Source organism: Colletotrichum scovillei (genome assembly GCF_011075155.1).
Source record: "Colletotrichum scovillei strain TJNH1 chromosome Unknown Contig00009, whole genome shotgun sequence".
In the NCBI taxonomy this organism is placed as follows: Eukaryota; Fungi; Ascomycota; class Sordariomycetes; order Glomerellales; family Glomerellaceae; genus Colletotrichum; species Colletotrichum scovillei.
In genome coordinates this window covers 4,134,107-4,149,606 of record NW_023336267.1, presented here as the reverse complement: position 1 = coordinate 4,149,606, position 15,500 = coordinate 4,134,107, and the positions used below count along the sequence as shown (strand labels likewise).

The 15,500-nt window shown below is 55.6% G+C and overlaps 5 protein-coding genes across 5 annotated transcripts; 2 read left to right on the top strand and 3 right to left on the bottom strand.

Moving 5' to 3' along the window:
- Positions 1–822: 822 nt before the first annotated feature.
- HER10_EVM0011811 (uncharacterized protein) lies at positions 823–4,133 on the top strand. The gene has a single exon (XM_035481230.1). The coding sequence runs from the start codon at positions 2,004–2,006 to the stop codon at positions 3,465–3,467; it is 1,464 nt and encodes a 487-aa protein (XP_035330134.1). The 5' UTR covers positions 823–2,003; the 3' UTR covers positions 3,468–4,133.
- Positions 4,134–5,427: 1,294 nt separating this feature from the next.
- On the top strand, positions 5,428–11,823 carry HER10_EVM0007116 (C2 domain-containing protein). Its single transcript, XM_035476682.1, has 4 exons — positions 5,428–6,330; positions 6,416–6,859; positions 6,914–7,331; positions 7,383–11,823. The coding sequence occupies exons 1-4, from the start codon at positions 5,959–5,961 to the stop codon at positions 9,842–9,844; spliced, it is 3,696 nt and encodes a 1,231-aa protein (XP_035329567.1). The 5' UTR covers positions 5,428–5,958; the 3' UTR covers positions 9,845–11,823.
- Positions 10,156–11,463, bottom strand: HER10_EVM0001817 (uncharacterized protein; the record flags this gene model as incomplete). Its single annotated transcript, XM_035471552.1, has 1 exon — positions 10,156–11,463. One exon carries the CDS (start codon positions 11,461–11,463, stop codon positions 10,156–10,158), a length of 1,308 nt encoding a protein of 435 aa, XP_035328910.1.
- A 271-nt stretch (positions 11,824–12,094) lies between the features above and the next one.
- On the bottom strand, positions 12,095–13,518 carry HER10_EVM0012418 (FAD dependent oxidoreductase). Its single transcript, XM_035481814.1, has one exon. The coding sequence runs from the start codon at positions 13,386–13,388 to the stop codon at positions 12,102–12,104; it is 1,287 nt and encodes a 428-aa protein (XP_035330211.1). The 5' UTR covers positions 13,389–13,518; the 3' UTR covers positions 12,095–12,101.
- A 322-nt stretch (positions 13,519–13,840) lies between these two features.
- Positions 13,841–14,901, bottom strand: HER10_EVM0012999 (arylsulfatase A; the record flags this gene model as incomplete). Its single annotated transcript, XM_035482373.1, has 2 exons — positions 13,841–14,544; positions 14,610–14,901. 2 exons carry the CDS (start codon positions 14,899–14,901, stop codon positions 13,841–13,843), a joined length of 996 nt encoding a protein of 331 aa, XP_035330273.1.
- Between the last annotated feature and the right edge of the window lie 599 nt (positions 14,902–15,500).

Genomic DNA, 15,500 nt, shown 5'->3' with positions numbered 1-15,500 from the left:
CATGAAGGTTGCCGGCGGGGCCTGGTGTAGTCGTCGTTGATCCATCCAGATCTATCAAGACGCGGGCGTTTGAAGAAAATGGCCGAACCAATGATGAGAGCGGTATCGGCTTATCGAAGTGATTATGATAGTGTGAGACGGGCGTGTACGAATGACAAGTGAGAAGTACGATGGGAGGCGTTTCGGCCGAGTGGACGGATAACAGAGGCTTTGGAAAGGCGGTGATGCGTCGTGGGGGTATCATTCGTGATCTTGGCTATGGCATGTCTCTGTATCTGGAGATATTCTATTTTCTGGGGATATTTGCGACAGAGCTCGGCCAGCCCGGCGGCTGTGGGGTTGAGAGAGGGCCGGCGGCCGGTGAAGTTGACATTTGGATGTCGTTGTTTGGAGACGACAGGTTCACACAGCTGGCACCATCTGTTCGGGTGATGTTGGGGTCAATTTGGGAGGTCTTGCAGGATTACCTAATTTGGGACGCTGATTAATTTGCAGGGCGGGGTCTCGGGGCGGGGGGTCCGCGTTTGGAGATTGCCGTGGTGCTGTGGCTTGGCATCGTGGCGTCTAAGAGAGGGAATGATCCTCCCAACTTCCCATCCTCAAGACTCAAGTCCCATTCCCAACACGATGGCCCACCCAGTGTTGCCACAAAGTGGCACAGTTCTGTTTCTGATTCCTGCGCCTGTCGAACCCCCGCGTCCACGGCGCCCTCGGCTGCCGCGTCTCTTCGCTTAAAGTTCGCACGGATCAAAGTGGAGGCCGAGACAGATTTCTCGCTTTCGCTGGCATGACTCCTCCAAAGAGGCTCCAACAAGATCCATCATCCATGGGCTGTGGACGGGAAGCGGAGACGAGACGAGAGTTCGCTTCCTTCCGATACACTCAGCCCTTTTTTTGGTCCTGGTCAGTGTTCCTTTGCCCCTCTCACTCAAACAAAAGCTTACGTCGTCTCATCTCACTCATCTCAACATTCCCACGCCAACGGTGCTAGGCCCTCACGACCCTCACAGCAGTGTTGGCTTTTTTGGCTTTCAACACCTGCTTACAACGGCCGCCAAGACCGACCTGAGGATTCACAAGTGTGGGTTCCCACTTCCCAGGCATTCTGTGACGAACTCTCGCGTGGCTTGGGCAACTATCGGAAGCGAGAACGGGGACTGGACGACCGCGTCTGAATAGCCGCCTGTTGACCAGGTCTTGGATGTTTCTTAGACCAACAAGCGCACTCAAACTTTGGTACCAGTGTATCACCACCTACTACCGACCTACCATCAACTGTCTCGTGACTACCAAAGTCCTCTCTTTTCTCCGTCTATCCGCCAGTCTGCCTACCAAACTCCGTACTGCTCACCGTCTTTCTTGTCGGAAATGGCGAGGGATTCATTACTCCAGAACGTCCCCGGTCGTACAACCAAATAGACGCCGCTTCGGGCAGACAACCGACGCCCCCCGCCATCGTCATTGGCCAATCTGCAGGGATGCGACTCGAGTCGACAAGGATCCCATCTGAGCCCGGCGCTTGCGCCTCTTCCCCATCACATATGGCTGCCCAAAATAGCCAACCAGAACTGGAGCTGCCTGCGACGAGGGGGTGTCCTCCTGCGTGCGACGCATTCCTTCCTTCAATCGCGTCTATTGTCTGTTCCTCCAGTCACACTGCATTGCATATATGTCTGTCTAGCGGCGCCTCTTCAGACGGCCACCCAGAGACTCCAGCTTGGATAAACCCCCTCACAAAAAAACCCAGCAACTCTAACCGTTGCACCACTTGCAACCTAATCTATATAGCCGCCATCCCTCTCTTTCCCACATCTCGTCGATTGCTGGTTTCCCCCCTCTTTCTGAACTGATTTGTCTCATCCCGGGGATTCCAACAGTTCGGGAGGCTAAGGTCGTCACTTGACCCCTGTACGACCCAATCTGCTGGCTATCTAGGCTGAGCCGCAGACTCATCAACTTATACCACTCTTCCGGGTCCAACATTGGCACATCACGTGGTCACGATGGCTACTCAGACTGGAACCGCCTCAAGAAGGCCAAAGCTGTCTCTGAGCATCAAGACATCACCGGCACCTCACACAAGGATCAACAAGTCCTTTTCCGTCATCGATCCCAAGGACCCAACCACCTTCAACACCCTCTCCAACGTCTACGTTACTGCCATTGAGCGGTCGACACCCACGGCGTTAGAACCGCTCACGGCCATCAACACCTCCCAACCACAGCCCTCGCGCCTGCAGAATGGCCCAAAGACACCCCAGTTGCGCATCCAGACGCCCTACGCAGTCTCCTACCCTGAGACACCGTTGACCGCACACCCTCTCTCACCCGGTGTCGCAATGGAGATCACCTTTCCGAGCACCATGACAGCCACCCCGCCTCTCTCTGCCGGCCCCGTAGAGCCCAACCAAGGTCCCCAAATGTTTGGCTTCTCGCCAATCGACACCAAGACGCCCCTCACGGCAATCGGCCTCATCGCCAACCAACCGGAGCCGCGCTCGCAGAGGAAACGCAACAACAACCTGACCCTCGTTGGCTCAAAGCTGCCTTACACGCATCCTCGCTCCCTCCACAGCATCCTCCGCAACTCGCCTCTCCCTCCGCCGAGTGCCAAAACTCCCATCTCACCGCGCCGGCAGTCCTTGCGCTTGCAAGAAAAGGCGGCCCGCCGTGTAGCCTACAACAGCCCCATCGAGCAGACAATAACAACGGAAACGTACACAAAGTCCCACATTGACCTGCTCGTCGAGGACGTCGTTTCCCCGGCATCACCGGCGGCGGCGGCAGCAACGGCAGCAGCAGCAACGGAGACGGCACTTGCACCGGCACCGGGCCAGGAGGAGGCCAACACGGTGCTGGACCTCGCCATGGCGTTCACGAGCGACGAGGCCCGCGACGGCGGCATGACGCCGGGGCCGTTTGAGGAGATGCGGCGGCGGATGGCGGGGCTGGCGGCCAACTCGCCGCCGGTCAGCCCGTCTGGCGGTATCAGGAAGCGGACCAAGCGCAAGGAGAAGAAGAGGCGGTGGGTGTGGACGATTGGGAACCAGGAGGAGGACGAGGAGAATTTGGGGGGTGCGGTGGCGGCTTTGCGGGCGGCCGAGGCGGCGGCGGCGGCGGCACAGACGCCGGTGTTGTCGGTTCCTCAAAGGAAGCCCGTGGCTGCTCGTCCCCCTCCCATTGTGGAGGTGCAGACGTGCGGCGATCTCCCGACGCCTAGCGTCGAGACGTTTGAGGAGGCCGCTGGTGAAGGAGAGGACGTTGAGATGTCGGACACGAGTAGCGTCTCGTACGCGTGTTCCGATCGGGGCTTGACGCCGGGGGATATGGAGATGGACCTGACGACGCCGACGGTGCCGAAGCGTCTCGTGTCACAGTGCGACAGGCTGGGGTCGGCGGACCTAATTAACCCGGATACTGGGAGTCGGCGGGACACGCCTATACCCCCTGATATGGTCGTTCATTGATCAGAGTGCGAGCTACTTAGAGGAAGAGGAGCTGGTGCGGGATCTAATTTGGTTGGGGTTGGACTGGACTTGACAAGAGCAAATTGCATCTGCGTGGTGTTTTGGGAGCGTCATTTGAAAATGGTGGTATTTTTGTAGGATTATGTACATGTATCGGTTGAGGTTATAACGAGAAACACGACGCGCTATGAACCATACCATTGGTCCTCTGTTCGATGACTGATGTTCCTCCACGTATTCAGCCGCGTACTGGGACGGGCAAGTGAGTGGGCGACGATAGTTTTCTAGTCATAGATGTTGATGAGCACCCTTTTCAAGAGTATCAGTACACCCATTCACTTCATCAAGTTGGAATCACTATCAGAATCACAAGCGAATTCACAATCCTGGGTCACAATTTCGTCAAATATACATGTATGTTTGTTGACAGACCAGTGAATATTGTACTGACCTCTCTCGGTATCTAGGTACCTAAGGGAAGGTAGTTGGGAGCTTGGACGTAAAGTGGCACAAACTTGTGGCGGCCAAAAGACCAGTCTGGCCAGCGACCACGAGTTCACGAACCAACACCCCTCCCTGCCTATTCCTAAGATACCAGACTAACAGCCGACAACGAAGCAATGAACGGGAAAAGTTGAAACGACAAAACGAAAGATGAGTCTGGCGACGTGGACAACACAGTGTTGGTTGTGTAACAGCAGAGGTGATGGAAAGCGGGGAGTCGGGATCAATGATGAAAATGTGGACTGACGGAACGCTGGAGCTTGGCTTGCGTAACATCCGGCAAGGTGGTTTATTTTTGCTGCTGCTGCTGCTGCTGCTGCTGCTGCTACCAAAAAAGACAGGCCCTGTAAACGCAATCGTCGCTTCTCTCCTCCCGCCGGCCGGGACAAGCGGCACCCCATGTTCCATGCCCTGTCAGGTCGTGCCTGTCCAGTGAGCCGCCCGGAAGGTTTGCGATGGACTGACCTCACACATTTTTGACAAACCTGGACGACGATCAGGAGCCGCCCTCGGGTAGGATGGTATTTACTGTACGCATATGTTGGCTTATCTGTATCGCCTGGGATGTGAAGATTGATACCGTGGAGAACAGTTTCTCCAAGAAACAGGTAGATATCTCCTGAGTCCTCTCTCCATCTGCATACGAAGAAGATGAACATAGGAATCCACATTAAACCAACCGACCATCACGAGCCGGACCAAACGTTCCCCCTCATGCCCAGAACTCCAGCTGTCAAGCCAGCACAAGCTCAATGAGGAGTGAGCTAATCGCAAAAGCCAAGGGGCCGGGGTGAAAGGCCAATGAACACGCGGCCCAGGCCATGTTGTTTTCCCTTTGCCAGCCATGTACGCAAGCACATTGTGCGATCCCTACTGCAGATCGGCCATAGGCTTGTCGCATCGTTTTTTGTCACGCAGTCCATTGAAACATGCGGGAAAACAGGAAATTGAGCACTTTGATGAATAGTAGTGTAGAGCGGGAATGCTGGCTCTTCGCCTAAAGCCTTGCCACCAGCCCAGTCCAGCGTGTCCCATTCAATACTTTTAGGTAGGTAATCCAAAAGGGGGGCTGCAGTCTGGCTAGACCTTGGGGCCATTGAGCGTGGAGCGTTCCAGCCACGGTGGCAGAGTGAGTCCTACCGCGTCTCTAGTCCTGACAACTTGGCCCGGAGGAATGTTTGTGGCTGCAAATTATCATGAACATATCAATCCGTCTAGACCCAGCCAGCAAAGTCACCTTTGGTTAAGAAGCGACAACGTACAATAGGCACGGAAGTGAAAGCGCAAGGCAGGTCGGGGCGAGAAGAGGTGACGGCTACGCTTGGACCAGGCCAAAGTACCGGAGACTTCTTCCGTCATAGGGGGGCCTGTAAGGAGCCGGGGGCTTGCTTCGGGGGCGGGGCCGCGCATGGCTGTTAGTGGGCTTTTTTCCCGCCATCAAAGTCGCAAGTTCGCAAGACACGCTACGTCATTGACCATCACAGCTTCCCACCCAGCCTGCTCTGTTGCTGCACCCACAAGCTGCAGCTGAAGGGACAGAGGTGCTAACCCAACCTGAGGTAATGTACACTACCAAGGTAGGTAAGGTAGGCATTCATGGTGAAGCGAGCTAGCTGGCTAGAGCTGAAGGGGAGCTATGAGGCAATTGGAGGGGCTCTTTTCCCACCTCATCCATTTCATGGGATTGCCGGTTGGTTAGGTTCCCTTTTCCCCCCTTTGCCCTGCTGGTCTGCTGGATGATCTGCATACCTATGATTATATCCCTATCCCCCGAGACCTTTAACCTCCGCACATTTCGATCTTACCTGCTTGATTCTCCTTCTGCTCAATTCTCTTTGCCTTTTTGTTCTTTCGTGTTTACCCAAACACTAGGCAACTGATTTGGATCTTTGACAGCGTAGTCTCAGCTACGACTGGTCTATAATCTTCATCCACAATCCAAGACAAAAAACACCCCAGAGAATCAGGCATTGTCCATGGTAGCAAGATGAACTACGACGAACACACGGTGCCGACCGGCGGCCAACACTACAGCGGCCGGAACCGCATCCCAAACATTCACGAGTTCGTCGCCCAGCTCGACAAGGAGAAGCGCGAGCGCGACGCTGCCATTGAAGCCGAGGATAAGGAGCACGCGAGGATCGCCAAGGAAGCTGCCCGCCAGCAGCAACAAAACGGCAACGCCACACAGCAGCAACAGCAACAGCAACAAAATCTCCAAGACACAAAGGATCATGTCCCCGAGAAACCAAAAGGTGCTCGCAAGAAGACCAAGACCGTGCGGGATCCCGTTACTGGCAAGGATGTCGAGATTGAGAACCCCAAGGAAAACTTCAAGGACGTTGTTGAAAACCCCCACGTGAGATCATCCCATAATCCTTCCTTTCTCGCCGGGCATCAAGCCCTGCCCACTCTAGAACCCATACTAACACAACAATTGGTAGATATCCGTTCCCAACAAGAACCTCGGAAAGGACGCTACAGTCTCCACGTCCCCTAATCAGTCTGGCGAGGAGTACCGATGGGCCCAAGATGTCACGGCGCCGCCCGACCCCGTCGAGCCCGGTAGCACCACCGACGTGCCCATCCACAGCGAGAAGACCAACGTGAACTTTTTCCACACCCCCAGCGTCAGCTACGAGCCCATGTTCGAGCACCTCGAGAGACGCGGCAACATTCTGTGCGCTGGTATCTTCTTCGCCATCGTCATCGTCGGCAAGTTCTTTGGCGGCTCGCTCTATGGCCTGCTTCCTCTCGGAGCGTGCGTCGCCTCTGGTGTCTTTCTGTGGATAAAGGACCTCATTACGCAGGGAAGAAACACCGAATGGTCTAGTGAGCAGGCGCGTGGCGAAACAGCAACCGTCAACCTGGTCCCCGAATCCGTCGAGGTGCGTGGTCCCCCCATTTCTGCACAGCCATGACATGAAGCTAATAAATTCCAGTGGATGAACACCGCCGTCGGCATCATGTGGAATCTCATTAACCCCGAGATGTTTGCTGGCATTGCCGATACCCTCGAGGACGTCATGGTTGCCTCAGTGCCCGGCGTCATCGAGAACGTGCGCGTTGCCGACATCTCGCAGGGCAGCAACCCGCTCCGCATTCTCAGCTTGCGCGCCCTTCCCGATAGCCACGTCAAGGACATCAAGGACGAGGCCCACAAGCAGAACCAGAAGAACACTGACCCCAACGAACTGGCCGCCATGGAGCAAGCTGGTGACTTCTACAACCTGGAGGCCTCAGTTGCTTACCACGCGAAGCCGTCCGGCTCTGACGTTTCGTCAAAGGCCCGCAACATGGGAATGCAGCTCGTCTTTTACCTCGGTGTTCGAGGTCTCTTTGGCGTCCCCCTCCCAATTTGTAAGTGCACCAAAACACATTGTACCCCTAGCATTATCTAACGACTAGTAGGGGTTGAACTTCAGGGACTTGTCGCCACCGCCCGTATCAGATTGCAGCTTACCCCTGAACCGCCTTTCCTCAAGACCCTCACTTTTACTTTGATGGGTATTCCCAAAGTTCAGGCTGGTTGCACGCCAATGATTGAAAAGGGAGTCAATATTCTGAACTTGCCTCTCATCTCCAACTTTGTCAACTGGGCCATCGGCACCGCTGCTTCAATGTACGTCGCTCCCAAGAGCATGACTCTCGACTTGAGCAAGATGCTGCAAGGCGACGACATCAAGAAGGAGACGCTTGCGCTCGGACTTCTCTTCATCCGTATTCATAAGGCAACGGGCCTCAGCAAGCAAGACCGCCGGGGCAGTGAGGGCGGAGGCTCCGACCCCTACATCACCGTCGCCTGGAGCAAGTTCTCCAAGCCCCAGTTCTGTACCCGTGTCATCCAAGATGACCTCAACCCCGTCTTCGAGGAGAGCTGCGGCCTGTTGGTCACAGCCGATTTGATCAAGGCGGACGAGCAACTTTCGGTCGAGCTGTGGGACAGCGATCGCTCATCTGCGGACGATGTCGTTGGCAAGGTCGAGTTGAGCATTCAGAAACTCATTCAACACCCCGGCAAGATGTTCCCCCAGGTTTCCAAGCTTGCTGGCGTCAAGGCCGAGACCTCTATGCCTGGCGAGCTGCACTGGGAGGTTGGCTTCTTCGGCAAGACCCAGTTCCGCAAGGCTCTTCGTACCGATGGTAAGGACGTCAATCTGCCTCCTGAACTGAGGGACAAAAAGGAGCTTCAGGACGAAAAGGGCACCATTGAAAACGACATGGAGGATGCTGTCGAGCACACTCCTCCCGACCCTCTCTGGCCCTCTGGCATTCTCAGCATCGTCGTCCACCAGATTGTTGGATTGGAGCTCGCCAATGTGAAGGGTTCCAACGGTAAGCGCAAGGGACGCGAGTACGAACCTGCGCGCCTCGATGCTGGCGAGGTCAAGGAGGAACAGGGCAGCAAGTTGCCTAGCTCATACTGCACGATTCTCGTCAACGATGAACTGATCTACAAGACACGTACAAAGGCCGTCTCCTCGCAACCCATCTTCAACGCCGGTACCGAAAAGTTCATTCGCGATTGGAGGTCTGGCATTGTGACAATTACTGTCCGCGACTCCCGCAACAGGCAACACGATCCCATCATTGGCGTGGTCCCTCTCAAGCTTTCCGATATTTTGCGATCTGGAAGTGAAGCCACAAGATGGTACCCTCTCGATGGCGGAGTTGGATACGGAAGAATCCGTATCTCCCTTCTCTTCAGGTCTGTTGAACTGCGTCTGCCTCCTGCTCAGCTTGGCTGGGATGTTGGTACATTCGAGTTCACGTCTCAGCAAATCACTGCTGCTGGCTACGGTAAATTGAAGACCAAGATCCGCCTTCGTACTGGTGGCAGCTCTTCTAGCATCAAGCGAGACGCCTGTAACAAGCTGGAGGAGCAAGACGGCTTTTCATGGGACATCAGTGGCGATGAGAAACACGAGAAGATCCGTCTTCCTGTTCGTTACCGCTACAGATCCCCAGTATTCTTTGAGTTTTACCCTCCCGGAAAGCGTCATGCCGACGCTTTTGCGTCACTATGGCTCCAGGACTTCCCGGATTGCGAGGAACGCGACTTTGATATTCCCATCTTCAACTGCGACAAGGGTCTGCGTCTGTCACAGAACTACATCACTCAGGACAACTTCAAAGACATCCCCGACATGAAGATTGAAGAAATTGGTCGACTCAGATTCAAGGGTCGTTTCTCCACTGGTACCGACGGTGATCACGTCAAGTTTGTCACTGACAACGATTCGCGCGAGACAATTGAGACCTGGGAGGCCTGTTTTGCGGAGGGAGTGCGAGGCGAGGAGGTCCGAGCCGAGGTGCCTCCCGCAGTTCAGAAGCTGCATGATGAGTCCCTGACCCAAGGCCGCGATGTCCTGGCCCAGACTGATCCGAAGGAGAAAGAGAAGTGGCTCTCCAAAGACGGAACCGACTGGAGCACTGCCTTTGGAAAAGATCCCACACAGATGATGGGTGGCGATAACGAGAATCAGGAAGATCTGAACTCGGAGGGACGCGATGACTTCGATACGGATTATGACGATGACGATAACAGTAGTGAGCCGGATCTCGGACTCACAGACGCCAGCACCAAAGATACCGGAGCCAGCAGCAATGGCACACGGCAGTCGACAGACAGCAACGCGAGTGCGGCTCCCTCGGACGCATCTCAAAAAAGCAACGGTAACGGACCTGTTGCCGCTTACAAAGACTACAAGAGCAGGAGCCGAGACCTGCACCGCCAACATCGAGGTCTGATGCAGTGGCGTCCAATGCGTAATGTGCAGTTCGCCAAGGATGAGGCCAAGTTTGCGATCCGGAAGATTACCAAGATGGGTGCTCTCAACGGTCGCAAGCCCGATGTGGAGACCGAAGTCTAAGTCTGTTCTTTCTGTCGAGAGTAGAGAAACATGGGGACACGCGACAACGGCTGGGGTTATAGGAAACAGGGTACAGTCCGTTATTCGACGGCCTTGGTAATGTTTATGAAGTATACCTACATGAAACAAATTGCGATGAACGGGAGGAAGGCGTTTGGAGGTGTATTAGTAGTCAAAGCAGGCAAATTATAGTTTTGAACAATTCTCGACCGTGGTTCCGTATAAGTAGTGTTTCTGGATGAACATGCTGGATAAGTTGAGTCATCAGTAGGCTGATCTACCCGCGTCTATTGTGGTCTATCTAACAAAGTCTACAGGCGTTCTTCTTTATCACTCACGTCTGTCTTCCCCTTTCCACGTCCACCAAACCCCCATCCAATCTGGTTCGCCATCTTGACATTGACCCCAAGCTCATCGGCATACGCATACACCAATCCAGGATTCTTCTGGAACCACCGACCGCACATAATCACATCCAACCCCTCCTGAAGGAACCCCTCCGCCATGGTCCCCGTACTAATACCACCCACAGCCGACACCAGCATCCTCTCCCCGACAACTTTCTTAATCTCCTTTGCGAAACCGGCCTGGTACCCGGGTCCGCCCTTGATACTCGTCGCCTGCAGCGGATGAATCCCGCCGGAGCTGACGTCCAGCAGATCGACGCCCCGCTCCGCGAGCAACGGCGCCAGCCTACACGAGTCGGCGAGCGTCCAGCTGTGCGGGACGAGGTCTGTTCTGTCGTCGAACCAATCCGTCGCGCTGATGCGGACGAAGAGCGGCATCGTGTCGGGGATCGTGGCGCGGACGAGGGAGGTGACTTCGAGAACTAGACGGGTGCGGTCTTCGAAGGAGGAGGAGCCGTAGGCGTCGGTGCGGGCGTTGGAGATTGGGCTGAGGAATTGGTGGAGGAGGTAGCCGTGCGCGGCGTGGATTTCGATCACGTCGAAGCCGGCTTGGACTGCGCGGCGGGCGGCGGCGACGAAGGCTTCTTTGAGGGATTCGATTTGGAGGAGAGTTAGGGCTTTGGGGAGGGGGTATGCTTCGTTGAAGCGGAGGGGGGAGGGCGCGTAGACCTCGTCCGGCCAGCCGTGCGCTTCGGGGGGCGAGGTGGCGTTGGCGTGGATGAAGGGGGCGACGGTGCTGGCTTTGCGGCCCGCGTGGGAGAGCTGGATGCCGATCTTTTGGGACTGGGCGTGGGCGAAGTCGGTGATGCGGCGGAGGGGCGGGATCTGGGCGTCGGACCAGAGGCCTAGGTCCTGCGGGGTGATGCGGCCTTGCGGGAGGACGGCGGTGGATTCGATGAGGCAGAGGCCGGGCCCGCGTTGGAGGATGCCGCCTAGGTGGGTCAGGTGCCAGTCTGTTGCGAGGTTTCCGGCCAGGGGCGAGGCGGAGTATTGGCAGAGGGGGGCGAGGAAGAGGCGGTTTTGGAGGGTGAGGGAGCGGATTTCGAGGGGGGTGAAGAGTTTTGGGAGGGGGGTGGTGGTGGTGGAGGGGAGGATGGCTGTTCCGGAGGGGGGAGATTGGGATGGGGTGTAGTAGGGTGCGTCTTTTGCTGCTGGGTTTTGGACGAGTTCGAGGGGGAGAGAGGTTGGGGCTTTCGTGGCGGGAGAGGCCATCTTGAGAGCTGGGTTTGTAAGTTTGGAGCTGGGTTGTTAGATGAGGTTGAATGGCGGGATAGGGGACTATTGGAACGGAAAGTAAGAGGTTGCCAATTTTATACTGAGTTGCGGATCTGATTCTACTTCAAATGCTTCATTGTAGACTTGGTAGATCGTGTGTTTTGTCAGCACCGTGTACTACCCACGGTCTGTTGCCGCAATCTTCTCGGCGCGTGTCGTTGATGGCCGAGTGGTCCGGCCCGTAGCGTGGGTCTTCGGCCGTTTCATCCGGGGTGTCACCCGGCCGGGGAAGGATTCGGTGTACACCGGAGCACCGTGAACCATTAACTGAAAGTCTGAAAATTTTACTTCGGGAACTCCTTCCGCTGGGTAAAAAGCTTTTCATGCGGCGGCACCCAAAAAGAGGCCGAGTAGCTTGGCTTGGCGGCTATGGGAGTCTGGTGAGGGTTGTCGGCACTGGGCACGCTTCACCGTCGGCCAGATGTGCCACCTGGCCGACGGTTGGTTTTCGACCTTGGGTTCGAGATTTGACACAAAGAAGACCAAGACTGTGCAAAATATGCTTTAGACATGAGAACCTCTTTGGAGGATCTTCAGATAGCAAAAAACAAAATGTTAGGTGATTATTCCTACGTCTACTTGGCCACAGTCTTGTAAATAGAGTTGTACCCACAAAGCGACTCCTCCTCCAGCGTCGCAAAGTCCCGCCCAGCAAACCTCTCCGGCTCAAGAGCCCCCAACGTCTCCTGATCTACCCCATTCCCATTCAAAAGTCCCGTCAAAAACTTGGCCGTCCCAGCAGCGTGCGTAACCCACACCGCAACGGCCATGTGCAACCCAGGCACCGATCTCACGGCACCGGCAAGCGGCATGTTATCGGGCGTCATGGAGAAGATCCCATTGAAGCTCCTGCTCTTCGTCTGATTCTCACTCGCGTCCTCCTCAAACTCCGCCGCAGTCGCTGTGGGTAGCATCTTTCTAGCAGCCTCGAGCGTCTGCCGGAAATCAGGGATCCAGACCCCGATCGCCGTCCCGTCTTGCGCGTTCGGCGCGCAGCCTACGGGCGGGTGGTCGTAGCTTCCGATGCCGTAGCGGGTGCCGTGGTCTCTGGCGTAGACGTGGTGTTCCGGCCAGCGCACAAAGGGCAGCGATTCCGATTTTGATTTTGCGCTTTCTCGAGGAGGCAAGGGGGTTCGGGTGCGGGCGTGCATGTAGGGGTGTCCGACGGGGATGACGGGCACGGGGAAGGGGAGGTCGCGGCAGAGGTCGCGGGCCCAGATGCCCGTTGTGAGGATGACTTTATCGGCTTCGAGTTGCTGTGCGGAGCCGAGGTCGAGGACCTGGACGCCCTTGATGCGGCCGTCTGGTGTGAGGAGTAGCTTCTCGACAGAGGTTTGTAGGAACTCGACGCCTGCTTTCTTTGCAGAGTCTTGGTAGAACGAGGTGATTCTGCATGCGTCGGCGGTCCCGTCGGTAGGGAAGAAGACTGCAGCCCCCGACCCCGGAGACTCTTCTTGTCTGACGAGCTCCGGCGCGAGTGTGTGTGCTTCTCTCAGGCTCAGTATCTCAGCGGCTAGGCCGCGCTGTGAGGCGGTTGCGCATCTGGCTTTGAGGCGCTCGCACCCGGCGGGCTGGAAGGCGATTTCTAGGCCGCCGACGGTGTCGAAGCCGCCGGGGATTTTGGTGTATTCTGATACGGAGTCGATGGCTAGTTTGGTGAGGACGGGGGACTCGTTGAATTGGCCGACGAAGCCGGGTGCGTGGCCTGTTGAGCCGAGGAGGGGACCGAAGGAGCGGTCGATGAGGGTGATTGTTCGTGGGGTGGTTGGTGAAGATGGTGACGATGAGGAGAGGAAGTGGGCGAGGGCGGAGCCGACGATGCCTGCTCCGACTATGATGATGGTTTCGTGAGGTTGAGACATTTTGGAGAATTTAGGACTGGGTTGGATGTGTTTGTGAAAGATATTGTGTGATACTAGTAAGAAGAACTGGGAAGGTGAAGGGATTATATACTTTTAGACTCGAATTGTGTACATCGTATGTTGTCATATCATTTTCACAGTATTTACTGCGCGAAGTCTTTACATGTCTCCCATTGATTCGGGGACCAAATCAAGACTTCCGTGTTTGGACAAGGGCGACGGCTTTGACCAATCACAAGAAGAGTTTCTCACTCACTTACACCACGAAGCTGAGACCCGCAAGCTGTCGACACGCCTTTAGATGTGGGATTCAGACAATGCGGTCTAGCGAGGTGGGGCCGACTAATACACGCTACAAACCAACCGTCCAAAGCAAGTCGAGGAAAGGGTTATTCAAGAACTGATCCGTAAGATAAGGTATGTTTGAAGAAGCAAAAACGCATGAATTGCTACTACGACAACTCAGCAGGCCGGCTGCCCTCCACTTCCGCAGCCCTCGTATAAGCCGAAAGCTCAACGGGAGGCGGCGTGGCAGCGTCGACTTCCGTCATCTCTGTTCCGTGGCCGGGTAACTCTTGCTTCGCATCGTACCCAAAACCTTTCTGCCCATATCCTTCATTGCCCGTATTGCCCTCATTCTGCGCGGCGATTGCGGTCGCAGCCCTCTTTTGCTTCCTCTTCCGAAGGCATATAAAGAACCCGGCACCGAGCAGCAGAAGAACCAACGCCACCGCTCCAACCGCAATCCCCGCGATAGCGCCAGTCGAAAGACTTTCCCCTCCAGCAACACCAGAGGCCTGAGAAGAAGGAACACGGCCGTAGAGCGGAAAAACGGGGTGTTTGACCGAGAGGGGTCCCCCGGCGGCACTCGGGAGACCGGTGAGGGAGATCTTCCTCCACGAGCTCCAGAGCGTCGACTCCCGCCCGCCGCTCGTCGCGATGTTGTTGATCCAGACTTCCGTGTTCGTGCTCAGGAGACTGACGCAGTCGCGGTAGGGCGTCCCGCCCGGCGTGGGCACGAGGCAGGTGTACGAGCTCGGGCAGCACCACGTCTGGGTGTACGTCTGCGCGCTCTCGAGGGTCAGGGTCGTCTCGCACGCCGTCGTCCAGCCGGAGATGCAGGCTGTGCCTGGGTAGGCTACGCTTGCGACGTCGCCTGAATTCACCGTCTTGTTAGCGTTTCTTTTTTCAGGGCTTTTTTCATAAGTACATGATTCTCACTGAACGTATTCCCGGATGGTCGCCAGATTGCGGCGTAACTCTCGGGGAAGCATTGCGTTGGGAGGCTGGCTGTGGTCTCGGCTACGACTTGGTCTCGCAGGCACTCGACGTCCCCCGTGAGATCCTCTGTCTTGCCTACGAGGCAGCGAATGTCGACGGGAGAGCAGAGACCGCTGGGTGGTGTGAAGGGGGTTGTCTGCGGTGCCATGGAGAGGATCTTAGTCTGCTGGAAACCACCCGGTGTGAAGGTAAGTGTTACGAGCAGAGGCTCGTACGTTGTTTTTGAGGCCATCGCGAAGTATCTGCCTAATGTTTTCTCGCTTGATCGTGATGGAGTATGGCTTTCTCTTTTATCTTGACCGCACAAGATTGGGTAGAAGGAACACAGAGGGTTCCCAAACTTCCAGATTGATTCGTGGGTGCTGGAGAGCATTGGTATCTTTGATGTATGTGACTTTGCTAGTGGCTCGGTGTCCTCGTGGCAAATTGCTTTCCATCACACAAGGCTTACTCTGCCCTCTCTTTGGGGAAGTTCGTCCTGATTTTGGCTGCGCGTATTGCTCAGCCTGCTTACGGCCAAGGACCATAATTATCTAGTTGCATATGCTGTGTTTCCATCACGATAGGCCGGGCCTTTTAGAGTGTGGGACAAACCAGTCGGATATTATCAGCCGCTTTCGTGATCAACGTGACTACAACAGCCTCAGTAGAATATTTAAGTCGTGTAATTTGAAGCACATTAAGATTGTGCATATGCAAGGTGTGCCTGATGCTGTCAATCTAGATATCACGAAGTCTAGAAATCACAAAGGTTCTCAACCACAACCGAGACAAGTCCAAACAACACAGCATTTGCTGTGAGACTGACTCTAAGACTATTGCATTCTTACT

What these genes read in the sequence shown, in the direction of transcription:
- HER10_EVM0012418 (XM_035481814.1), bottom strand. Translation starts at nt 13,388, where the DNA reads ATGTCTCAACCTCACGAAACCATCATCATAGTCGGAGCAGGCATCGTC.
- HER10_EVM0011811 (XM_035481230.1), top strand. Translation starts at nt 2,004, where the DNA reads ATGGCTACTCAGACTGGAACCGCCTCAAGAAGGCCAAAGCTGTCTCTG.
- HER10_EVM0007116 (XM_035476682.1), top strand. Translation starts at nt 5,959, where the DNA reads ATGAACTACGACGAACACACGGTGCCGACCGGCGGCCAACACTACAGC. An exon ending in ACGTTGTTGAAAACCCCCAC is followed by an intron (nt 6,331 to 6,415) that starts GTGAGATCATCC and finishes AACAATTGGTAG; the next exon opens with ATATCCGTTCCCAACAAGAA. An exon ending in TGGTCCCCGAATCCGTCGAG is followed by an intron (nt 6,860 to 6,913) that starts GTGCGTGGTCCC and finishes AATAAATTCCAG; the next exon opens with TGGATGAACACCGCCGTCGG.